At 42.6% G+C, this 26989-nt stretch overlaps 1 protein-coding gene across 5 annotated transcripts in view; it reads left to right on the top strand.

Moving 5' to 3' along the window:
• Nucleotides 1-14774, top strand: part of GADL1 (glutamate decarboxylase like 1) — a 464941-nt gene extending 450167 nt beyond the window's left edge. For all 5 annotated transcript variants that reach the window (XM_073630286.1, XM_073630284.1, XM_073630287.1 and 2 more), the window contains one exon: nucleotides 12760-14774. In XM_073630286.1, coding sequence (XP_073486387.1) covers nucleotides 12760-12933 — 174 coding nt within the window. In that variant the 3' untranslated portion in view covers nucleotides 12934-14774. The remainder of the gene's footprint in view (nucleotides 1-12759) is intronic.
• Nucleotides 14775-26989: the final 12215 nt, after the last annotated feature.

Raw genomic sequence — 26989 nt, 5'->3', positions numbered from 1 at the left:
AACTTTGTAGTAAGATAGCACACTAAAAGCTGTGAGAATGTCATGGGTTACTGCCAGTGAAGCTTTGGGGTTTGTTAGGAATATAATTATATTATCTGCAAAAAGATTTATAACATGGGAGTTTTGATGAAACTTTAAACCAGTAATGTGAGGTGCTGCTCTTATTGCTTCTGCAAGGGGTTCAATTAGTAAGTTGAAAATGGATGAGGATAAGGGGCAACCTTGTTTAGTTCCTTTTGAGATCAGAAAGGACCAGGGGAACATGTTGGAGGTGAATACCTTGGTGGAAGGTGATGAATACAGGGCTAGTATAGCGGATAGTATAGGTCCGGAAAATCCTTCTCCGCATTCAAAGATAGCAGAGAAGGCACCCAACCAGCCTCAGCATGTTGGATTATGCCTAGGACTCTTCTGGTTGCATCGGAGGGCTGGCGTCCGATAACAAATTCTGTTTGGTCTGGCTTGACTAGGATTGGTAAGATATGGGTCAGTCTATGAGCTATGATTTTTGCGTATAATTTAACATCTGTGTTTAATAATGATATCGGTCTATAATTGGCCGGAGAAGTAGGCTCCTTACCCGGCTTCAGTATTGTTACAATATGGGCCTGCGGCATTTTAGGAGGAAAAGAGGCCGAGGTCATCGCAGCCGCGAACACTGAGGAGAGATTTGGAGTAATGATCTACTTTAGCTCTTCTTTTACTGGCAGGAGGAGAATCCACTGGCTGGAGAACAGTGCAGCACAACTTCAGCATCTTGGTAGAGGGAGTGAAGCAAGTAAAGAGAAATGCTCCTTCTCCATGTTGTTGTAGCCCAGCACTTGGCTACATACAGAATAAACTTGTGATGCAATTTTACATACAGTATGTCCCCGTATACTGTGTTCTATTATCACCACTGCTCACTTGCATTGTTAGGTAATCAAACTCTCTTATAAAATTATAATAAGTATACTGTACTCTCAGTTAACCACATTATACAGTGGGAAAATGACTTGAAGCATTTTAAACAGTTACGTTTCCTCAGGAAGAATGAATATTAGAAATAAAAGACTAGATATCTGCAGCAAAATGCTGAAGCTACCAGGTAACTAAAAAAAAATATCTGTTATGGGTAAATGGATATTTTTAGTCCTCCTCATATCAAGAGAAAAAATGAGGTCCTGAATGCCAGACTGAAAACTAAAAATATTTCTTATCTTCCAATTCCAGATCTTAGAAAACAGACTTTTGCATAATTAATAATATTTATTTGTTTATTTTTTGTTGTTGTTCTGGTTGGTTTGAGGGTCCACTGCACAATGGTCAGGTGAACGGGTAAATTTCTATTTTGACCAATTTACTGGTTTACTTAGTAGACCCAAAGTGTGAATTTTGCCATTCTGAGCAAACTGGCCCAATCTTACACAAACTTTCATCTATATCTATCGTCACCTCTCTTTAAATATAGCAAAAATTAGGGAAAAATACACAGCAGCTGTAAAAACAGAATGGTTGGAATCCACATTCCCATGAGACATAATTTTTAGCCATTTATCACATGGCCATTATTTATTTATTTTTTACCCAAGAGCAAATATGTCTTATAAATAGCTATTCTCAGATGTGATGGCTGAATTTGTTTATTTCAGGTTTTATATTTCCTTTTTCACTGATCCTGCCAGTAACACACATCGATGGGTGACAATGCATTGATTGTACTTTTTCTATGGAGGAGCGGTATTGTCATTCTAGGACAGGACTGCAGAACACCTCCCCCTCTCCTCTTCTCTATAACATGGGGGAGATGTTCAGTAGTTTGCCAAAATAGCTGGAAAAAATGTTAACTGATGATAGCAGTCAGTAGAGGCAAAAAGCAGAGGAAGTTATTAGCTCACAAGACTTGTAACTGGATCAATAGGCATTTTTTTTGCAAAACATTTTCAATGGTATATTTTGCAGATCAAAAGGGAGCAAATTAGAGCAGTTCACAGTTATGGTTTACATACATTTTAAGTACAAGTTTAAGAATTCATAAATAACAAAATACTCCCTTGGTTTTCGTTAGCCTGGGGCAAACATCCTCTTAACTAAATACCTGCTTCTGAATCAGCTAATTTAAGTTGGTTAAAGTGTTAAACATGCTTTCCTTAATGATGATACAAGGCATTTTCTGCCAACTTCTCATGTGATAAATGACTAGTACACTGAACATTACTTTGTAAAAATGTATTATTATAAATCGCAGAAGACACAAATTCTCGTGAAATTTTTAGGTCTTAGCTTTTGAAAAAATTTTTGAACAAAATAGGTAATTCTATAAATTCCACTATTGAGTATCTATCAATCAACTTATTAGTCATTTCTGAATCACTTCTTAAATAATGTAAACCTCAGTCTCTTTAATTAATCTAGAGGTTTGAAATGCTGGGTATTGCTTAATTGATTATTATTTTTTTGTAAGCTCTTTACAATTGTATATATAGCTGTATGTTATTATATTCTTTTTTTTCCCTTAAAATGACTTTTACAATCAACACTGGCAATAAACACCAAGCAGCAGCATAGTAAATGAGTATTTTGGTTCTAGTGATGCTTCTGGAAATCTGCGCCCACTGAAGTCTTTTTGGTTGTGGTAAAAGTGGATTTATTGTCTGATTGCTACATCAACAAAAACATAATGATATTTATAAAAGCACAGAGTGTTGATCTAGGGGTCAGGAAGTAAGCTTTTTACAAGTGAATTTGTACAGATTGACAGAAAACAGTGAAATGCAGGGGCAAAGTACAAATTTCAGAACCTCAAAAGTTCATTATGCAGATCATATCTTTGGGAACTGAAGTTAAGATTGACCCCCCCCCATTTTTTTTCCTCCCATATCTCACTAGTGATCATGAGACTTTCCACCATGGTAATGCACCAATAGGGAGACATTGAAGGGGTTGTAAACCCTCAAGGTTTTTCACCTTAATGCATTCAATGCATTAAGGTGAAAAACCTCCTGTCATGCAGCAGCCCCCCAGAGCCCCCCTTTTACTTAGCTGAACCCGATCTTTCCCATGACGGGGATGAGCCCAGTAGCTCCAGCGGCTGTCTCTGGCCCTCATTGGATAGATTAATAGCAGCAAGAGCCATTGGCTCCCGCTGTTGTCAATCAAATCCAGTGACACGGGAGCCAGGGGCGGGGCCAAGTCTTGCTGTCTGTGTCAATGGACGCAGAAGTAGGACACGGGAGCCCGCCCCGCAGGAGTGCCCCCATGGATTGCGGCTCTCTGTGGGGGCACTCGAAAAGGAGGAGCCAGGAGCGCTGCTGAGGGACCCCAGAAAAGGAGGATCGGGCCGCTCTGTGCAAAACCCTTGCACAGAGGAGGTATGTATGGCATGTTTGTTACTTAAAAAGAAACGAACATTTACAACCCCTTTAACAGATGATTGGCAGTAAAAAGCCAAGGTTTTTCTAAAGTTCCTGGTTTTGAGGATCTCTGGCTTTCTAGAAAATACCCTTTGCAGGTTCTGCTAGTTATGAGAAAAAAAAATGTACCAATGGAAGAAGAGTCAGACCAAAGCATACAAGAGTCAAATTTTATTTACTGGTTTACACCAAAAATCAGCCAATGTGTTTTGGGGGTGTGGGGGGGGGGGGGGTCAGAAAAACTCAGCATCAGGGCTACAACAAAACACAATATATTGTAAGTATAGTACAATGTACAATGTAAATGAGACTGGTATAATCATAAGTCTGACAATCATAGAAAACCATGGACAACATACATATATACTGTATATACAGTATCTCACAAAAGTGAGTAAACCCCTCACATTTTTGTAAATATTTTATTATATCTTTTCATGTAACAACACTGAAGAAATGACACTTTGCTACTAGAGATGGTCCCGATGTTTGAATCGATCGTTAGTTCGACTCGAACATCGGGTGTTCATTTGTTCGCAGACGAACTGAACATATGGGGCGTTTGCGACAAATTCGATCTCCTCATAATGCACTGCGAGGTCGCAGTGCATTGACAGCTGCTGATTGGCCAAAGCATGCACCTGACCTGCATGCTTTGGCCATCTACGGCATGTTCTGCTGTGAGAGCCATGATTAGCCAAAGGCAGGGTGCCTTTGGCCAATCATGGCTCAGGGGGCTAAGTCCACGCCCCACAATATAAGTGTTAGAGAAATACTGTCAGGGAATAGGCCGTGGAAGTACTGGCAATCTTGCCAGTAGAAGAAATGGGCGCCATAGGCGCATCATGTTCCCCCTGCTGGCCTATAAAAGGCTTCCTCTGTCTGACCCAAGTTGCTGGATTGTCTTCAGCTCTTCCCTGTTCCTGAACCTGTGTTATACTTTCAAGTGATTCCTGTTGTGACCTCAGCTTGCCTCCTGACCTGCCCTGATCTCCTTACCAGTGTTTGACCCCCGGCTTGGCTCACGGACTTTGTTATACTTGCACCTGCCTGATTACCAGTGTTTGACCCCTGGCTTGGCTCACGGACTTTGCTTATCACTTACCTGTGGTTGACCCTCAGCTGCCCTCACCACAGCCTCCAATCTGCTTTCATGTGTTCTACCCTCAGCCAGGCTTTTACTAGTGTCCAGAATACTCCTTGTCATCTTCTCAAGCAAAGTCTCCAAGTGTTCATCAGCTCAAGCCTTCTCAACTTGCTGGCAACCTGTGCTTCTTTGAGCCCTATACCTCCTGTACCACCTTCAGGGGTATACTGCGCTTAGCCACAAGGGAAGCCTCTCTCAGCATCTTGGCCTGGGAAAAGGTACATGACAATAAGACTGCTTACACGGTGGCTGTATGTAGTGTGATAACTTGGAGATTGCGAGAACTTGAGCTAGATTAGGCAGGTTAGTTAGTGAAGTTTAAAGTATATATACGACCCTAGGGCCAGGTATGGTATGGGGGGGGATCCACATCTATTTTTTCCTTGATTTTTCATCTATATTGCCGGAAGGCAGCAATACATTACAGCTACAAGCAAGTTTAGATTGCATTTTTTCCTTTAGAAATGTAATTTTGCTGAGGCACTGTTCTACACATTGCACAGATGCGCCACTTTACAGGCAGATTAGGGACCCCCCAGGCACGATATTTAAAGGAATATTTCATTTTTATTGTTTAACTTTAACCATTATTAAAGTCACTGCTCCTGAAAAAACGGTTGTTTTAAAAAATATTTCCTGCATTTATACATGTCCCCTAGGGCAGTACAGGTCCCCATACACTTTTTATGGCAATAACTTGCATATAAACCTTTAAAATGAGCACTTTTGATTTTTCATGTTCGTGTCACATAGACTTTATTAGGGTTAGCATGTTCCCTAGAACTTTTTGCCTGTTCGCATGTTCTGGTGTGAACCATTTGCTATATTTGCTATTTGCTATAATGTAAATTAGTGAATGTACAGCTTGTATAACAGTGTAAATTTGCTGTCCCCTCAAAATAATTCAACACACAGCCAATTAATGTCTAAACTGCTGGTAACAAAAGTGAGTACACCCTTAAGTAAAACTGTCCAAATTGGGCCCAAAGTGTCAATATTTTGTGTGGCCACCATTATTTTTCAGCACTGCCTTAACCCACTTGGGCATGGATGAACAGGTAATTGGTCGTGGAAAGTACAGCTAGATAATAGCACAAACCCCCAACTGACATGATTTGGCGCCAGGCTACCCCCTTCTTTGACTGCCCAGGTTCCTTCTGACCATCTCTTTTGGTGCTTTATTATTTTTGTTTGATTGGCTGGTTGCCCTTCTGGATAACCAATTGCCTGTTTGTCCTCCCTTTTTTTGCCTGTATTAGCCTGATGAGTACCTTCAGTGCTGTTATGTAGCCTTTCCAAGTCCCTTGGTTTTCAAGTTCCTTTTGGGTCCATCTTGTAAGTTTATTTTTCTCTTTATTAAATCGATATAATATTATTACTATATACTCCTCTTTTTCACTTATTTGACCCATTGTATACTGTTTTTAGCTGGTCCTTTTGTTCCCTCTGTGACCCCCAGTTGCTTGTGGTCCCGACTTGCATTGTTAGCCTCTTAGGAGACGGCGGTGGGACCTTCGCCCCCATTTTCTGGGTGAACTGGGCTAGAAGCATTGCCCTGGGAGTGGAGACACAGGTGCATATCTGATTATTGTGTACATTTTATGTTTTTCATATTTTGCCTTCACCTCAACTTTTCAAAAATATGTAATATGCACATATATCTTCTATTAGTATTCAGTCACTTACTATTTTTTTCTTGTATATGTTGTTTGTTACTTGTTGTCTATTTTAGAAGGCCTGTACCTCCAAAAGACAGCTTCCCTGAAGAAGCCTGATCTATGGGCGAAACATGTCGGGATTTTTTATCATGCTGTCCTGTTTATTATTATTATTATTCAGGATTTATATAGCGCCAACAGTTTACGCAGCGCTTTACAATATAAAAGGGAGACAATACAGTTATAATACAATACAATACAATACAATAGGATTAAGAGGGCCCTGCTCAGAAGAGCTTACAATCTAATAGGGTGGGGCAGGTAGTACAAAAGGTTGTAACTGTGGGGAATGAGCTGGTGGAAGTGGTAGATTAGTTGGAGACGTGATAGGCTTTCCTGAAGAGATGAGTTTTCAGGGATTGCCTGAAGGTAGCAAGAGTAGGGGATAGCCGGATAGATGGAGGTAGCGAGTTCCAGAGGATGGGAGAGGCTCTGGAGAAATCCTGGAGACGAGCATGGGAGGAGGAGATGAGAGAGCTTGAAAGCAGGAGGTCTTGAGAAGAGCGGAGAGGTCGATTTGGGTGATATTTGGAGACAAGATTAGTGATGTAGCTTGGGGCAGAGTTGTGAATGGCTTTGTATGTTGTGGTTAGAATTTTGAATTTAATTCGCTGGGTGATTGGGAGCCAGTGTAGGGATTGAAGTAGAGGGTTGGCAGACACTGAGCGGTTGGTAAGGTGGATAAGTCTGGCAGCAGCATTCATGATAGACTGAAGGGGGGATAGCCTATGGAGCGGTAGGCCAATGAGAAGGGAGTTGCAATAGTCAGGCAAGAGATAACAAGGGAGTGAATGAGGAGCTTGGTGGTTTCATTTGTTAAAAAAGGGCAAATTTTAGAGATGTTACGGAGGTGAATTGTACAAACTTTTGACAATGATTGTATTTGAGGCTGAAATGACAAGTCAGAGTCTAGGATTACACCTAGTACCCTGGCGTGAGGGGAGGGACTGATGGTTGCATTGTTGATTTTGATGGAAAAGTCATGGAGGGGGGCACGGGCGGGGGGGAATATTAATAGCTCAGTTTTAGAGAGATTTCGTTTAAGGAAGTGGTGCGACATCCATGCTGATATGTCAGTTAGTAAGTTAGTAATGCGAGAGGAGACTGAAGGAGTGAGGTGAGGAGTAGACAGATAGATTTGGGTGTCATCAGTGTATAAGTGGTATTGGAAGCCGTGGGCAGTTATTAAGTGACCAAGGGAGGAGGTGTAGATAGAGAAGAGAAGGGGTCCAAGGACCGAGCCTTGGGGGACCCCCACAGAAAGGGGCAATGGAGAGGAGGAGATAGAGTTGTAGGTGACACTGAAGGAACGCTGTGATAAATAGCCAGAGAACCAGGATAGAGCAGAATCTCGGAGGCCAAGGGAATGTAGTTTATTGAGAAGGAGCGGGTGGTCAACAGTATCAAAGGCCGCAGAGAGGTCAAGTAGTAGGAGTATGGAGTACTGGCTGTTGGTTTTAGCAGTTAGTAAATCGTTAGTGAGTTTTAGTAAGGTAGTTTCCGTGGAGTGCTGCGAGCGAAAGCCAGACTGTAAGGGGTCAAGAAGGTTATTTTCATTGAGATAGGAGCTAAGACGGTTATAGACTAAGCGTTCTAGAAGTTTAGAGGTGAATGGGAGTAATGAGATGGGTCTTAAGTTGTTCATGTCGGTAGGGTCCAGTGAGGGCTTTTTAAGAATGGGAGTGATCTGGGCATGTTTTAGAGGGGAGGGGAAAATGCCACTAGAAAGGGAGAGATTGAAGATGTGGGTGAGGGAGCATAGGATAGAAGAAGAGGGTGACCGTAGTAGTTGTGAGGGAACAGGATCCAAGGGACAATTGGTTAGGTGGGCATCCGAGAAAATTTTTGTAACCTCTTCCGTAGTAGCCAATTCAAAAGAGGAGAGTGTTGAATGTGCTGCTGGGCAAGGTATGATGGGTGGGGAAGACGTACGCACAGTGGAGATGTCCTCACGAATTGCATCGATCTTGTCTTTGAAGTGATTGGCAATCTCTTGGGCAGTGAGTGAGTTAGTGGGTAGAGGGGGTGGTGGACGAAGCAGAGAGTTAAAGGTTGAGAAGAGCCGACAGGGACTGGATGACAAGGAATTAATAAGAGAGACAAAGTAGGCTTGTTTGGCAGCATGGAGGCATGAATTGTATTTTAGAAGGGCAGATTTATATATGGTGAAGTCTTGCAGGCATTTGGTTTTACGCCACAGTTGTTCAAGAGCACGGCAATGTCTCTTGAGATTTCTAGTGTTGTCAGTTTGCCAGGGTTGTAACAGTCGGGGCCTAATTCTGCGTGTGGTTAGAGGAGCAAGTGCATCTAGTGATGATGGGAGGGAACTGTTGTAGACAGAAGTGGCCAGGTCAGGACAGGACAGGGGAGAGATTATGTCATATAGGTGGTCAGTAGCAGAATAGAGAAGAGAAGGGTTAAAGTGGCGAAGGTTTCTACAAGTAATTGTTTGCTGCTTGGAGGGATGGGTGGTTGGAGGCAAGGATACAGTGAAAGTAATGAGGTTGTGATCAGATAGAGGAAAGGGGGTGTTGGTGAGGTTGCCAGGGTTGCAGAGATGGGAGAATACAAGGTCAAGGGTATTACCATTGGAGTGAGTGGAAGTATGTGTCCATTGGGTTAGGTCAAAAGATGAGGTTAAGTTGAGAAGTTTAGCTGTAGTTGGGCTGTTAACATTGACAGGAATGTTAAAGTCACCAAGAATAATGGTGAGTATTTCAGAGGAGAGAAAGTAGGGTAGCCAGGCAGCAAAGTCATCAAGAAAGCGCAATACCGGTCCTGGAGGCCTATAAATTGCTGCAATCCTCAGAGAAATGGGAGAAAACAGACGAATACAGTGCATCTCGAAAGAAGAGAGGGATAGAGAGGGAGGGACAGGAAGGACTTGGAAGGTGCTTTGTGGGGACAGAAGGAAGCCAACTCCACCTCCTTTCTGTCTGTTGGGTCTGGAGGAGTGAGTCCAATGGAGACCACCATGGGAGAGGGCAGCAGGAGAAGCTGAGTCAAAATTTTGAAGCCAGGTTTCTGTTATGGCGAGTATGTTCAAGCCATGAGAGATGAAGAGGTCATGTACAGATGTTAGCTTGTTACAAATGGAGCGGGCGTTCCAAAGGGCACATGAGATTGGTGGGCTGCTTTGAGGAAGCAGGGGGATAGAAATTAAACTAAGTGGATTGCGGTGGTTGCCAGAGGGGGAGGGGTATTGGATATGTGGCTTGCATTTGGAAAATGGCGGACCAGGATTAGGAGAAATGTCACCTGAGACTAGGAGAAGGAGGAGGGTGAGGAAGGCAAGGTGGGAGTGGGATGTGCATGAGCGCACGTGTCCAGTGGCCCTGGTGTTTATGTCAGCATGTGGGTGCAGCAACTGCAGGAGATGATGGGTGCCATAGTAGGGAGAGGGTAGGAGTGAGGGTGATATGTGCATGCTGCAGGGAAGAGAGGAGGGGTAGAGTAAAGATAATTTGAGGATAGAAGACACCAATGTGAGAAGGAAGAGAATAAGGAGCATGTTAGTGGATAGAGAATATATATAAAATAAATTTCAAAGGTGGTTTGCTTGTCGTCTTGCAGAGTGGAGCAGAGTTCCTGTTGTTCATGCAGCTTTAGTTATCCTGCTTTCGTTAAACTGCGTCGGTGAAACTGCGCATCACTCGTGACAGAGCCACTCAGGACAGAGCCATGATGTCTGCGCCATGCCCCTGTCTAACATCGTAATATCAGTATTGAACATGCCTGTGTCATTTGTTTTTATATTTTTTTTTGTTTTGCTCCTCAAAATAAGAAATAAATCTCCTTTTACTGAATATATTTGGCAATATTTTTTGCACCACCTAAAATCCCTACCCCACCTTCCTATCACCACTTGGGCATGGAGTTCATCAGAGCTTCACAGGTTGCCACTGGAGTCCTCTTCCACTCCTCCAGGATGACATCACAGAGCTGGTGGATGTTAGAGACCTTGCGCTTCTCCGCCTTCCTTTTGAGGATGCCCCACAGATGCTCAATAGGGTTTAGGTCTGGAGACATGCTTGGCCAGTCCATCACCTTTACCCTCAGCTTCTTTAGCAAGCCAGTGGTTGTCTTGGAGGTGTATTTTGGGTCGTTATCATGTTGGAATAAAGCCCTGCGTCTGTCTCTGAAGGGAGGGGATCATGCTCTGCTTCAGTATGCCACAATACATGTAGGCATTCATGGTTCCCTCAATGAACTGTAGTTTCCCGGTGCCTGTAGCACTCATGCAAGCCCAGACCATGACACTCCCACCACCATGCTTGACTGTAAGCAAGACACACTTGTCTTTGTACCCCTCACCTGGTTGCCGCCACACGCTTGACACCATCTGAACCAAACAAGTTTATCTTGGTCTCATCAGACCACAGGACATGGTTCCAGTAAACCATGTCCTTAGCCTGCTTGTTTTCAGCAAATTGTGGGCTTTCTTGTGCATCATCTTTAGAAAAAGCTTCCTTCTGGGACGACAGCCATGCAGACCAATTTGATGCAGTGTGCAGCATATGGTCTGAGCACTGACAGGCTGACCCCCCACCCCTTCAACCTCTACAGCAATGCTGGCAGCACTCATACGTCTATTTCCTAAAGAAAACTTCTGAATATGACACTGAGCATGTGCACTTAACTTCTTTGGTCGACCATTGCGAGGCCTGTTCTGAGTGGAACTGTCCTGTTAAACCGCTGTATTGTCTTGGCCACTGTGCTGCAGCTCACCTCAGAGAGTTCTTTGCCAAGAGGTGTCATGTTGAACTTCCAGTAACCAGTATGAGAGATTGAGAGCGATAACCCCAAATTTAAGACACTTGCTCCCCATTCACATCTAAGTCCTTGTAACACTAACGAGTCACATGACACCGGGGAGGGAAAATGGCTAATTGGGCCTAATTTGGACATTTTCACTTAGGGGTGTACTAATTTTTGTTGCCAGCAGTTTAGACAATAATGGCTGTGTGTTGAGTTATTTTGAGGGGACAGAAAATTTGCACTGTTATACAAGCTGTACACTCACTACTTTACATTGTAGCAAAGTGTCATTTCTTCAGTGTTGTCACATGAAAAGATGTAATAAAATATTTACAAAAATGTGAGTGCTGTACTCACTTTTGTGAGATACTGTATGTGCATACATAAATACACACATACATGTACACATGCATAGAAATGAAAATCGAGGCATATCAGACTTTTTTTTATGAAGCAGGAGTTTTTTTTTTCTTTATAAGGCTCCTTTGCCTTTCTTGAAATCATCTGGGGGAGTTGACAATGCAGGATGATTTTTTTAATTGAGCCTATGCTTTTCCCATGTACAGCAAAGTAACATGTTAATGGTAATCCCATCCTTCTCTTTACCCCATACTCATCTGGCTATTGAGTTAAGTAAAATGTTTGTAATTTATTCCTTATAAAGCATAGTATCAGTTACATAAAAGTAGCCTATGTTGAGCCTGAGTATTGGAAATGCTTACAGGTGATCAGCCAGGAGCCCAAAGGGAGAGAACACAGAGATGTCAAATGTGTCAGAAGAGCTTCAATGATGCTAGAGCGGCAGGGTATAATCAGAGTCAGTGGCATCTGATCTGGGTCTAGCATCATTGGAACCAGAGCTCTTCTGACACATGTATTGCATACTAGCACATTATGTTAAACTTACCTTAAAATGAAGCTGTTCCAGTGCCGTAATGTCAGCGCTGCAGGGGCTCCCATCTTCACCCGTCTTGCTTCTGGGTTCGGGGGCTGCAGCTCTGTCTGTGACTGTCCGGAGCTGCGATGACATCACACTCGCACATGCATGCAGAAGCCGCCGTTCACAGCACAGGGCTCTGAACAAATGGCACGGATGGCCGTTCCTTCAGAGCGCATGTACCAGGGATGTTACTGGCTGCATGTAATGTAAATATCTCCTAAACAGTACATTTTTAGGAGATATTTACACTACCTATAGGTAAGCCTTATTTTAGGCTTACCTATAGGTACAATTCAGTAAAGGAAGTTTACTTCCTCTTTAAACTGCTTTTGCAAATTACCATGTCCACCCAGAAATGGTTTGCTATAGGTAAACTGTGATCACACTAGCTTAAGGTAGATATTATCATATTAGATCTCTCAGCTGAGATCCTAGGGTCCATTCTCAGACATAAAGCACCACTATTCTTACATCATCAAGAGGCATTCTGGTGTTCCTTTTGCATTTTCCATAGTGTAATATAAATACATGTAGAATCTAGCAACATGAGCCCTTTATATTGGATGCAGTATAAGGGCAGAACTGGAAAGTAATTTTTATAAATCTTATTGCCAGGTTTTCTTACATATACGAGAAACTAGTGGTTGGGTTGATTTAATCTTCCTCTCTCTACCCAACATTGACCTCCATTATCAATATGGTACAGACTGGTCTTTGAGACCCTAAACTCAGATGCAGAACAAAAACTTGTGAAATAGATGTTTGTTTTCCCTTTTTTTTAAATGTGTTATTATTTTTTTGCAGGTTGCACCCATAATTAAAGAAAGGATGATGAGAAAAGGAAGCATGATGGTGGGATATCAACCACACCGTGACAAAGTCAACTTCTTCCGCCACATTGTCATCAGCCCCCAAGTGAGCCGTGAAGATATGGACTTCGTGTTGGATGAGATTGAACTGCTCGGCAAAGACTTGTAGCTGTGGCACAGCAGCACAATGTGCTGCTCTTATATGGCTTGACAAAAGAGAGACTGCAGCATTTTACACTAAACATACACTGTAGTATAGACGTAGGCTAAACTGCCACATAATTTTATTTTCCTGACCATAATCAAGCATATTCTATACAAGAACAAGAGACAATAATTGTGCACTACAATATATTTTCTGCTTATAGAATAAAACAGGCTATACCCTTACAGTTTACTTTCAGTTACCTGTTTAGGCATTTTTCTATATACCCTATAGTATGCTTATGCCAAATATTCATAGTGGCATGGAATTTTTCTAAATTCACATGTCTGCCAATTGATGATAGTTATGCTTGTGTCCTTTGGAATATTCAGGCATTTATTCTATGCTAGTTATAATCTAAGGCATGCATAAAGTATCAAAGGATATAGCCATACCCAAGGTCAGCTAGGACATAACACATTTAAATATAGCATACTTACAATTGCAACAATCATGCACAGAACAGTTTCACCTTCTGGTCATTTTGCCTGGGCTCAAAATCAGAGGATTTTCCCAATGCCTTGAATAACAGAATTCTCTGATACACACTCCTCCCAGGCAGAGTGGCTGGATGAAGAACTACCTGACGCAAAGCTTTGAAATGAACACTTTATGGTAATGGAGGAATAAGAGTAAGTGAGGGTCTGTGTCGATGAGCTTGCTTTTTACATCAGTTTGAGATACTGCTGATATCATCTGGAGTTCATTGACAGGTGCATATGGCCTGCTTAAAACCGCTTTTGTATCCCATACATCTTTCATGGAGAGAGAAGCAACTTTGATGTGAACAAAGCCCATTGTCGCAGGCTTTAATAGTTATCCCAGTAAGTCTTCCAACCCCGTTCTACTGAGAATAGTTCAGTGGAGTATATATATATAGTTAATGAAAAACCTGTTTCTACATATAGCAGAATTAAAGCTTTACCCCAGTCATAATAAAACATAGCTAGATATTAAATCCACCTTCCCCAATAAAGAATGTATTGCTTGTTTTTTCTAGGGGGTAGCTAACGTACAGTACTACTGACCTTACACTACACCGCTGATAACTGGTCCACCAAAGCTACTCTTTCTCTGCATGCTAATGTCTGACCTGTTTTTTCAAGCACCTTCTCATGGATGTCGCCACACCTGTAATCAGTGGACGAATGACCACATCTTCAGGACGGGATGTGGCCTCTAGTAGGGATGCCCTCCTACTTTCTATCACTGAGTGGACCATGGTGTAAAGTAAATATTAGTGTATGCTAACCTATCCCCTAAAAAAAAGAGCAACAGATACTCCATAGGTGGAGGCATTGTGGAGATAATTTTTTATTTTGAATGTGCCTGGAGTTAGACTCAAAGTAACTGTGCAATAGTTTTACAGAACAAAGAGAATGAAAATGTAAAGTCTCAGGAAAAAAAATAGTTTGTGTCTACCTATAGAACAAAATAACTATACACTTATTTTTCTGTTCACAATGCAATCAAATTTGTTTTGTTTTTTTCTCTTTTTTTTATGAACTCGAATTGTCTCCTGAAACAATCAATTAATTTATTATTATACATATATGATTGATTGGTATTAAACCATTATCACTTGTTTTTCTTTAATACTAAATAATTAGATCTTTGATAGTGAATGAATATGTACAGAAGAATGTGTTGTGATCTTTATTGACTGTTAGCACTGCTAGTTTAAATAATGCAATACCTAAACCTCTTTTTCATAATGACAAGTATTGGAATCTTTCTATGAATGTCTTTTACTCATTTTTTTGTTGTGTGCTGACTAAATTAAATATTGTTGCATTTAAAGATAACCTGTCAGGTCTTAAAAAGTGGGTAAGGCTAGTATTTATCTTCAGATCAACTGTTGTGTACCCTGGGAGGTGTCTGCATCTGATGTGCAGGCTGAACATAGGGCTTCAACTGCTACCTAAGACCAGCCCCAGCAGTTAGGATTCAACATTAGAATATCAGTGGGCAAAAAGAAATAGTTATGACTATGGCATATGTTTAAGCCCTGTAGGTAGCCTGGGGAACTAGGGCCTCCCCAACCACATATGTATTGATTTGAAAGCCTCTGGGTTGTACTTGCCCCCTGGACCAAAAGTTGCCAGTCAGCCCCTGTTTAAAGCATATGTAAACCCAAAAACAAACATAACATATATTGTAGCTTATCAGTCCTTAGATGTGCTAGCTGCATTTGTTTTATTTTTTACAGGCTGAGAACATTTCCAGCAATTACAGCAAATGCCTGTTACTCTTATGCCGTGTACACACGGCGGACTTTTCGACCGGACTGGTCCGACAGACTTTACAGCAGACTTTCGATGGACTTTTGATGGACTTCCGACAGACTTTCTAACGAACGGACTTGCCTACACATGATCACACCAAAGTCCGGCGGATTCGTACGTAATGATGTACACCGGACTAAAATAAGGAATAGCCAGCAGCCAATAGCTGACCTAGCGTCGGTTTTTGTCCATCGGACTAGCATACAGACAAGCGGATTTCTGGGTCCGGCGGAGTTACGACGTAAAGATTTGAAGCCTGTTCCAAATCTAAAGTGTGTCAGATTTGCAACTGGAAAAGTCAGCTGAAGGTCCGGTGAAGCTCACACACAATCGGATTGTCCGCCGGATTTGGTCCGTCGGCGTCCGTCAGACCAGTCCGGTCGAAAAGTCCGACCGTGTGTACACCCCATTATGCAGCGTACACACGGTTGGACTTTACCACAACTCCCGCAATCGCCGCTGACACACAGAGAACCGGGATCTGTGTGTGTAAACGCGCAGTTTCCAGTTCTCTGAGGGGAGAACAAACATATTATCTGTTCATACAAAGTATGAACAGAGATCTGTCATCTCCCCTGCACAGTCCCCTCCCCCCTTCAGTTAGAACACAAACTAGAGAACACATTAACCCCTTGATCGCCCCCTAGTGTTAACCCCTTCCCTGCCAGTGACATTTTTACAGTAATCAATGCATTTTCTATAGCATTGATCAATTTATTAATTAAATGTATTATTCCCAAAAATGTGTCAAAATTTTCCGATGTGTCCGCCATAATGTTGCAGCCCCGATAAAAATCGCTGATCCCCGCCATTACTAGTAAAAAAAAATTAATAATAAAAATGCCGTAAAACTATCCCCTATTTTGTAGATGCTATAACTTTTGCGCAAACCAATCAATATAAGTGTAGCACTTACCCCCAAAAGAGCATCTTAATATTTGCTATATCTGTAATTCACGTTTACTACTCAACCTTCGCAGCTCATAGATTTAATAGTCACAGTCCTTAATGCTTTTTCTTAATGCTTTTTTCATCAAAATAAACTGGGATGGGAGAAGGACTTCCTTTGAGATGCTCTTCTGTTACATTGTCATCTTGCAATGAATCAAACCGGAAAATCTGAGTACATTTGCGGACAGCCAAGAAATCATTTTTCAATGATCTCTTCAATCAGGGACGATGGAAGTAGATTTGATAGAGAATAATTTGATAAAGAGTCACTCTGAATAACTTCTTCATCTGGATTACTTTAAAAGAACGATCCATATCTCTACATGTGTGCTTGCAGCTTCACTGCTATCTTTTTACCACAACTTCCCACCGGCATGGTACTTCCAAATTAAGCTAAAGGAGAGCCAATCTGAACAACTCCTCCCTCTTGACTGATTGGAATCCCGGGGCAATGCTGAACTCAAAGTCATAGGCCATTACTGCCCATCTCACTGACTTGTGCACCAACAACCCTCAGTCTCTGGCAATACCTTTCCCTTGGGCTTTCACTCACGTGATCAAAAGTCCATGTGCCACTCATAAACGATCAATCGCCCAGTTTCCTTCCGCTTTGTTGCTACTTCATCCGCAATGATCCTCAGTTTTCACTATCTCTTTGTGGCCCGTTCCCCTCCCGGCAGGGGCAGCCTACGACATCCACGACTACACGCGGCAAGATGTCGTCTGTTCCTCCATGAGGACCGGACCTCCACCCTTCTCGCTAAGGTGAAGCTCCGTTGGCTCTCCGAAGGGAAAAACCTCCAACTATCCCTCTGGGAACCAGGCTGGCTCTCTCGCTCCTCAGAGCAGGACTGGACTCGAACTCCCTCGGCACCATGTGACCCCCTTTTTATATGAGAGTCCCGGGATTACCAAGCAAATGAATGATTGGCCGAGACCAACACATAAACCACCTGTCACTCAAATATGGAAATCAAACAAAACAGGCCTGCTGCAAATAGCATCAGCCTGTCTAAATTTACCTATGAAAGAAAGCTAACAAGAAAGGTCACCTGCTTAAAAGTAGGTGCCCGCTACATAAGTTTATTGCGATTTTTTTTTACCAAAAATATGTAGAGGAAACATATTGGCCTAAACTGAGGAAAAAAATATTTTTTTTATATATTTTTGGGAGATATTTATTATAGCACAAAGTAAAAAATAATGTGTTTTTTTCAAAATTGTCGCTATTTTTTTGTTTATAGCGCAAAAAATAAAAACTGCAGAGGTGATCAAATACCACCAAAAGAAAGCTCTATTTGTGGGAAAAAAGGACGTCAATTTTGTTTGGGTGTAACGTCGCATGACCCCGCAATTGTCAGTTAAAGCGACGCAGTGCCGAATTGCAAAAAGTGCTCTGGTCAGGAAGGGGGTAAAATCTTCCAGGGCTGAAGCGGTTAAGGTAAAGGTTCCGCAGCCTTCTGGGACCTGTGATGTGTCCCAGAAGGCTGCAGGCAAAGGGAGGGAGGGTGGGGACTAAACCTCCACTTGGATCACCTGGTTTTGAAAGGTAACCGCTCCCAAAAGAAATAAATGTGTCCAACAGTGGTAAGGGGGGAGGGGAGTTGAAAAAGCAGAACTTCCTTTTTTGGGTGAAGTTTAGCTGTATGATAAAACCAAAACTGCTAATACCATATAGCAAGAAAAATGTGGGAAGGAAATGCTTACTTTAGAAATAGGGAGGCTTTTCAGTGCTGCCTTGAGAGGCAAAGTTAGTAGGAAAACCTTTACATAAGACCATAGTAATGGTATCAAAGCATTTGCATTTTGTCCAGTTAAGACAACAAAACTCCTGCATGCATGCAATATTATAGGGGTAAATAGTGAATTGTAGAAGTTTATATCTTTGTTTTTGACTTGCAAGCACTGATATTTACCAAGTATAAAACTACACTAAAACCAAAAGACATGAGAGATCCGTCAGCTATAACCGAGATAGCTGGGAATCAGTAGAGATGAAGTGGTATCTATACCATGCAAATCTACCACACTTAGTTAGTACATACGACCCTGTGTGCAAAACACACTTCAGGTTCACATAAGTTTAAGTTGTGTTAGAAAAGTTGTCATTTTAGGATCTCAGACTCCGATAATATAAGCAATAAGATTTCTGCAGATCTCTGTAGATTAATTAAAGATTTCTGTTTGCAGCTTTAGCCATCTTTACTACCCTTCCTGGTCTCAGCGAAAACAACACCCTTTTCAACATCAGATTAGGGGGTCTAAAGACCGGGTGAAATAACATCTCAAAAGAGAGACAATCATTACCTCACAAATACCTCTCCATCTAATTAATTCCCCTAGTATACACCTCAGGGTCAAATATTTTTTACGAACCTTGTCCAAATGACAAACATGCACAAATCCCATATTACACCCTATCCATAGCCTGATGCACTTTATCTTTCAAGTGCTCTAAAAAACCCTTCACAGTTTATAGACCCCATCTCATTCAATACACCACACAATCTAAACATATTAACTCCCGTACTATACTCTACAGAAACTCAGCTCCAAACTTGCAGGACTCTGTCACACATCACACTCAGTTAGACCTCAAACCCACCCAGAGAGAAGGCTTCTTCCTCTCTGACCTACCCGGATCAGCTACACCCAATAGGAAACATAGCTGATTTATTTCTTCCACCTGTAAATCAATCCCCCTCCCCTTTTTTCTTTAACGACTTTTTTGTTTTCTCAGCAGATTTCTTCCACACCTTTGTAACTATTCTCTCCCCAAACCCCTTCTCCCAACCCTCCTCCCCCTCCCCCATCCAAAACCCCTCTCTTTCTGCAAAATAAAAACTTTGCGATATATACTAAACCCAAACCTGAATACGGTTCACAGCCGTAATCGAACTTCTCATAACCGATCCAACCTTCCACTATACACCATGGCTCCACAAAACCTTTGTTACACTCCTCTTCCACTGAAAATGGTCTCCATCAACGCCAAAGGCCTAAACATACCCAAAAAGTGCTCACAATTGCTCAAAGAATGCCACAAGCTCTGAACAAATATAGTATGCATTCAGGAAACTCACTTTTTGACAGACAAAACCCCTAAGCTCTCAGAGAATTTCCTTTATCATTTAATTCACCAAATAAAGAATCTAAGACAAAGGGTGTATCCATCCTTATATCCAAAAACACTCCTATCCAAGTAACGGACTCAATTTACAACCAGGCAGGTAGATATATTTGGAAATAGGTTCCCGGCCTATCACAATCGCCAACTTATATGCCCCCAACATCAAACAAGTTGCATTCTTTAGATAAATTTGTGACCTTCTGTCCTCTTTTCAGCAGGGATTCTAATTCTTGGAGGAGATTTTAACGTCCCCCTTAACTCACTTCTGGACACATCCTCAGGTACCTCTGCTATGCCCTATAGGGCATTAAAACATATCAAAATGAAACTCAAAATGAAAGCCTCATGCTGCATGATACCTGGAGAACGCTAAACCCAAAAAGCCACAATAGAGCCTATAATACTCTCAGATCATCATCCGATCCCTATCCTTCTAGTCTACCCTACTTAAAGACCCAGTAGACGTAGAAAGATTTGCCACTTGCTTACGAGACTATTTCTCTCTCAATGACACTATAGACTCATCCTACCTGAATCAATGGGAAGCACACCAATGTGTAATTTGAGGAGAATTTATAAAAACTGCTTCTAAAATCAAAAAAGAATGCCAAGCTAAAATCTCAACGCTCATGACTCGCATACGCGCAATAGAAGCTACTCACAAACAAAATAAATCATCTACAACCTTTCAAGAGCTGACCCAAACTAGACTTCTAATTCTTGAAGAACTAAACAAACATGAAACCAAAAGACAGTACATTCTAAGACACAAAATATACTATGAACAAGGAAATAAAAGCGGTTAACTCCTCGCCAGAGCAGTTCAAAACAAAAAAGCAGTGCCACCGTACACCACATAAGAGACAAACAAGGGAACGCACATTCATCCAACGGGGCTACAGCATGCCAATTCGAAAAATATTACCAAACTCTTTATAACATCCCCTCTAACCCCGACTGCCCTCTTAATTGTGATACCAGAAAACGCAGTATCCAAGACTTTCTTTCAAAATATGGTACACCACAGATCTCCACCGAGACCTCCCATAACCTGAATGTGCCTCTTAATGATGAGGAATTCTAAAAAGCTCTCAAAGACATGAAAGTGGGTAAAGTCCCTGGCCCAGATGGCCTACCACTACAGTATTATAAGATTTTTGAGGACATACTAAAACCTCGGACACACATGCCCTCCCACAACAACTTTTTGAAGCACACATAGCAGCGGTCATTCCAAAGGAAGGAAAAGACGCCTCATTGGTAATAAACTAACGTCCTATATCTCTCATCAACTTAGATGTAAAAATATACGGCAAAATCCTGGCTAACCGCTTACTACCACTGCTCCCTTCTTTAATCTCTCTCGACCAGGTTGGTTTCATACCTGGTAGAGAGCGTAGAGACAATACTATCAAGGCTTTAAACATTCATCATTGGCTCAATCAAAATATAAAACATGGATTTTTTCTTTCCCTGGACGCGGAAAAGGCATTTGACAGGGTGGCCTGGGACTATATCGATGCGGTCCTCACAGCCGTTAGATTTCCCAATTTAATGTTGTCATACATAAGAACACTGTACTCAACACCTACTGCGAGAGTACGCGTTAACGGTCACCTGTCAGATGCCTTCCACCTCCACAACTAAACTAAACAGGGCTGCCCCTTTCCCCGCTTCTTTTCGTCCTTACTCTTGAACCTCTTCTAAACAGAATCATACTAAACCCAGATATTAAAGGGATCACAATTAACAAAACAGACGTATAAGTTTGCAGTATTCGCTGATGATCTCCTGCTCTTTCTATCTGAACCACACATCTCTATACCAAACCTCTTTAAAGACCTAAAACTCTTCCAGACTTTTTCTAACCTAAAGATAAACTACTCAAAAATCTTACACCTTAAACATAACATTACCTCAGGAGACCGTTATACAATGTCAAAATAATTTCCCTTTCTCATGGGCCAAGGATTCAATTACATATCTTGGAATTAAAATTCCAAAATCCCTTTTTAACCTTTTCCAAGACAACTTTGCCCCAGCTCTAAAAGAAACGAGAGAAGATTTAAAAAGATGGAATGCTCTCAATGTCCCTTGGTTTGGCAGGGCCTCTCTTCTCAAAATGACCATTCTTCTCCGCTTCCTCTATCTATTACAAACCATTCCCATTCACATTCCATCCTCATTCTTTTCCTGCTTCCATCAAGCCTGATCCTCCTTCATCTGGAGAAACAAACCACCGAGAATCAAATTTGATCGACTCACTCTTTCAAAACACAAAGGTGGAATAGCGCTCCCTGACTTTCGACACTACTATTGGGCAACACACCTGGCCCGGATTGTGGACTGGAATATTCACCACACTGTAAAAGACTGGCTCATCCTAGAAGACTCAATCACTCCCCAAAGCTTGAGATCAGTACCATGGCTACACCCAAGAACATGTACTCTCTCAAACAAAGCATCATCCCTTAATAGGTCCCACACAAGAAGTATTTCATAACTCGACCAAAGCTACTAATCCCACTCCCTGGCTAAGTCTGCTTACCCCGTTACGCGCAAACCCAGACTCCTCCCGGGCTAATGACAATTTCCTTGTATGAATTTGGCCCCATAGAGATGTACTAGCTACACATATGTTTAACAAAGGTGTACTCATTTCAATAGAGGACCTTAATGTTAAATTGTCCCCGAGTCACATATCATATTGGACATATATACAAATGAAACATTTTCTATCCAGGAAGGAAACCGCTCAATACTGGACGAAAAACCTGTCCACTTTGGAAGAACTTTGCTCTAAAAAAAACCCCCAAAGACATCTCATCTCAGTCTTGTATTCCTCCCTATTTAATGATCAAACAGCATTCTCCAATAATGCATGCTCAGCATGGGAGCAAGATCTAAATATAACAATCACTGACCCTGAATGGGAAACAATCTGCTCCTACATTCACAAGGGCTCTCTTAATATAGCCACCCAAGAGTGTGGATTTAAGATCTTTTCAAGATGGTATAGAACCCCTGCGTTGCTTCATAAATTTTCAAACACAATTCCTAACAGATGTTGGCGATGTGAGGCTACAGACGGATCAATGCTCCACATCTGGTGGTCGAATCCTGTAATCCAAACATTTTGGCAGACAGTACATGACACTATCCTTCCTGTCACATCTGATAATGTAGACTACTCTCCTGCAGTATACCTGCTTCACCATACCACCATTGCCAAAATGGTATATCTTAAATCACTAACAATGTTCATGATAAATGCAGCAAGACACTGCATCCCATGCCATTGGCGCTCTCCAAATGCTCCAACGAAAGAGGAGTTGTATCGTAGAATCAACAATATAGAAAAAATTTAAGAACTTATCAGTATTTCACATGAAAAGATACTCAAATTTACATCAACATGGTACAGTTGGCAACACTTTAAAACAACAGAGGCATATCAAGTGAACGACGGATGAGTTCTTCTCATCATGACACCTTTACCGAAAATAAAAAAGTATAAACACTTTACCTGTTGCTACCTATCCTGGTCCCTTCATGATCCTCTAGGATAATCGGGACCAACATACCCACTTCTTATGCTCTTAACCCAAACTAGTTCTTTATTGATCTGTTGCAGCATGGATTGAGTGAGAGGGGAGTCTGGAACTCCCCTTACCACCCTCCTTTTCTCCTTCCCTTTCTTCCCTCCATACCGCTCCTGACCCACCTCCCTACTTATATACCTTTTCTTGAACTACGTTCTACATCTATAACTACGATCTATAATATCACCCAAAAATAAATAAATAATAAATGACCACACCCCCTTATGACGTCACAGTTCCAACATGCCCCGGGACTGTGACGTCATAAGGGGGCGGGGTCACCGCCTATATAAGTCATTGCGGAGTGCTTACACAGCATTACAGCGGGAGAGAGCGTTGTATCAACATCAGAAGAAGAGAAGAGGAAAGAAGAGAAGAGGGAAGAAGACAACGCAGAAGTCCGGGCCACCGCTAGCAAAAGAGCGTCAGAAGATAGCGGAGGAGCCGGCAGAAGAACCGGACACCAGGAGAAGAGGTCTAACACTGGGAGAAGAGGCCGGAGAGCGGGAGAAGAACCGGACACTGGGAGAAGAGGCCAGAGAGAGCAGCAAAATCGGAAGAAGACCCTCGAAGTCAGAAGAAGACCCCCGGAGCTGTCTAATAAATTACTTAAAAAAACCTGTCTAGTGTGTTTTTTTATTGACACTTTATCCCTAGGTGAATGGGTAGGGGTACGATGTACCCATACTCATTCACATAGGGTGGGGGCCAGGATCTGGGGCCCCTTATTAAAGGGGGCTCCCGGATTCCAATAAGCCCACTGCCCACAAACCCCGACAACCAACGGGCAGGGTTGTCGGGAAGAGGCCCTTGTCCTCATCAACATGGGGACAAGGTGCTTTGGGGTGGGGCGGCCGCAGGGCACCCCCCCTCCCCCAAAGCACCCACCCCCCCATGTTGAGGGCATGCGGCTTGATACGGTTCAGGAGGGGGGGGGGGCGCTCGCTCATCCCCACCCCCTTCCCTGACCAGCCACATTGCGTGCTTGGATAAGAGTCTGGTATGGATTTTGGGGGGACCCCCATGCTGCTTTTTCGGTGTAATCCATACCAGACCTAAGGGCCTGGTATGCCCCGCTACGGGGCTCGCAAGGTGTCAATCTCGCCGATAAAAGTGGCAAAATTGACTTGACTACAGTTAGTAAGGTTGAATAAAGACACAAGTCCATCCAGTTCAACCTGAGTGAGTGTCTACAATTGTCCCTATCCCTGTACATTGTGTCTCATTAAGATGCTCCTCTAGTATATATTATTTTATTTAAGGTACCCATATAGCGCAGTCAATTTACACAGCACTCCACACACACATCGCACACTGACATTGGTCCCTACCCTCAAGGAGCCCACAATCCAAGGTCCCCAGCTTGCATTTATATACTAGGGCCAATTCTGGAAAGAAGCCAATTAACCTGCCAGCATGTCTTTGGAGTGCAGGAGGAAACCGGAGTACCTGGAGGAAACCCACGCAGGCACAGGGAGAACATGTAAACTCCAGGCAGGTAGTGTCATGGTTGGGATTTGAGCCAGTGACCCTTTTTACTGCTAGGTGAGAGTGCTACCCACTACACCACTGTGCCGCCTGTATTTAATTTCCTCACAGATGAGGCGTTGGCCCTCCTCCATTTCCTGCATTTTGCATGCAGCCATGGAAGCAAAGGCCTCTTGAAGAGTGGTGGTGGATCTGAGGGCAGCATTAGCCTCCCGAATCAGCGCAAAGGCTGCCTTGTCCACATTCCTCCCCTTCCTGGGCCTTTTTTTTTGTAAGGCGGAGGGGAGGGACCTGGTATTTGGTCAGGCTATTGGGCCGTGCCACCTCCTGACTGCCACTTACCCCTGACACCTCTTGGATGCCACATTCCACGCCCTACTCCTGGCTGAGGCTTTCCTGTGTATGAAAAAGGGACATCGTTTTAGTTTTTTGTTCATCAATCACACACAATTTTCAGCTCATGACTGTTGCAAATTAAATGTTAACAAATAGAAAAGACTAACATTCTGTGCCCAGCATTTTTCATTCTTGTCCTAAACATTTTTGACCACTACTGTCTATTCATATGTAAAACACTTTATTAAATCAGCAATCATTGATCAATAATAACATCTAGTTAACATCATTAATTTTACGACAAGAAATATGTAGAACAATGCTATACCTGGCTCAAGCTGGGCTCCTCCACTTCTTCCTGGCTGGAAGGCCCAGGTTGGACGTCGTAAGCCTCAGCTGGGGTGGAAGGAAGCATGGAAGTAAGAGTGGAAGGTAGGGTTGAGAGTGATTGCCTGACTTCAGTCTGGTCTGACAGAAACCGCAGTCTGTCGTAGTACCACAGCCTGGGTGCATAAATGTCATCTGCTTCTGCTCCTGATCTCTGGGAATCCTGGACCTCATTGCGCTCCCTATTATAAGTGCTCCTCAGGCCACCAATTTTGGCCTTCAAATAGGGGATGGTTGCCGTGGAAATCTGCGGCTTCACCAACTCCAGCAGTTTCTCCAGCGCTGCCTGCCTCTTTTGTTAATGATTATAATGCGGGTGTTTCACGTGCACAGCCAGGGAAGCTCTCTGTACTTGTCTATGAATAGGGGGAGGAAGTTGTGATCATTGAAGCCACCCATATTCTCTGCAAGACACAACACAAGACAAACCCTAATGTCAGGCTAAACTCTCCTAATTTTGTGCCAATATAGGCCTCAATCTATAAGCAGTACAGGCCACTGATGCACCAAGTTAAAATTGTACCTTTGTTATCACGATCAGTGCTTCCGCTACTCTTTCCTCCGCTCACAGATCGTATGTATGATGCACACGTGTTGCGCTTTATATACACTGCACATGCGTGAAACTCCGCCTGCCCCTGACCTTCTATCTAGTATATTCCCCGCTCCTTCTCTTTCGGCGCAGTGGGAGAGCACATGGCGGAGAGACAACAGGCGCATGCAGACAGCAGCAGCAACATCGAAAGCCCGGGGCCACGAACGTCCCGATCCCGGAGGAGATTTAAGGCCTCAAATATGTCCTTTGTAGAGATGGTGGAAATGGTGGAGAGCCGACTATGATGGGAAGCATGGACCTTACCCAAACCAAAATGTGAGAAAGGCCAAGGCCAAGATCATGACTAAGGTTGTGAAAAGTCTGCACAGGAATTTTGGGGTACGATGATCCAAGGATCAGTTGAGCAGACTTGAAATTGAGGGAGCACAATCAGTACAGAAAGATCAGGAAACTGCTTTTAAAAAGTAAGTATTTGCCCTGTGTTCCTATTATTATTATTACTTGCATTCTGCTCCATGTGCTTTTCTTTACTGTTGTACAGTTTAAAATGGTAAATTTCAGGTCCGTGGGCACAGTAATCGTTTGTAGTAAACATTGTTCGTTTGCCCACTAATACAATGTTTTTGGCAGATCCAGGTTAACTACATTTGTTCAGGCCTATTTGTATTAAAAGAAGCTTAGTACATTGTTGTCTAGATGGGTTTGTAACTAGAATGAAATGTAAACTTGATTCAGTGTAAGGAGAGGACACTCAGCAGCTGTTTACACAACTGGATGCAGGAGCACTAGTGTGGGACACTAGAACAAACTTTTTAGGGTGTCCCACACAGGTGCTCCCGTGGATACTAGGGGTGTCTCCATGTGTGAAAATTGTACAAAAAAGGTAAGTATTCCAACTTTAGAAAGGGAAAAAAATGTCTTCAGCTTGGAACTCTGCCCAAAAAGACAATTGTACGACACTTCCAAGCAATGTTTCAGATACCTATTTTTGCCCTCAAATATCTGTGTGCTAAGTATAACTTTTTTTTATTCACATAGGGGAGAAAAGACTCGGGACATCTGAAGACACCAGGGACCCCCAACCTCCTAAAGAAGGTGAAATACCAACACCACAACCAGAGGATGTGGAGGAAGGAGAGGTTTATGAAGTGGGCAAAATAGTGGCCACAACAGGTGAGTGTCTGAGACCACAGCTTCAGGTAATAGATGTATGCCTGCATATTTATAATACATAATGTGTTTTTGAATTTTAGGTGATGTGGATGTTGTGGAAGAAGAAACACAT

Source organism: Aquarana catesbeiana, linkage group LG05 (assembly GCF_042186555.1).
Source record: "Aquarana catesbeiana isolate 2022-GZ linkage group LG05, ASM4218655v1, whole genome shotgun sequence".
NCBI lineage: Eukaryota > Metazoa > Chordata > Amphibia > Anura > Ranidae > Aquarana > Aquarana catesbeiana.
The sequence above is the reverse complement of the archived record's forward strand: the minus strand, read 5'-3'. Positions and strand labels throughout refer to the sequence as shown.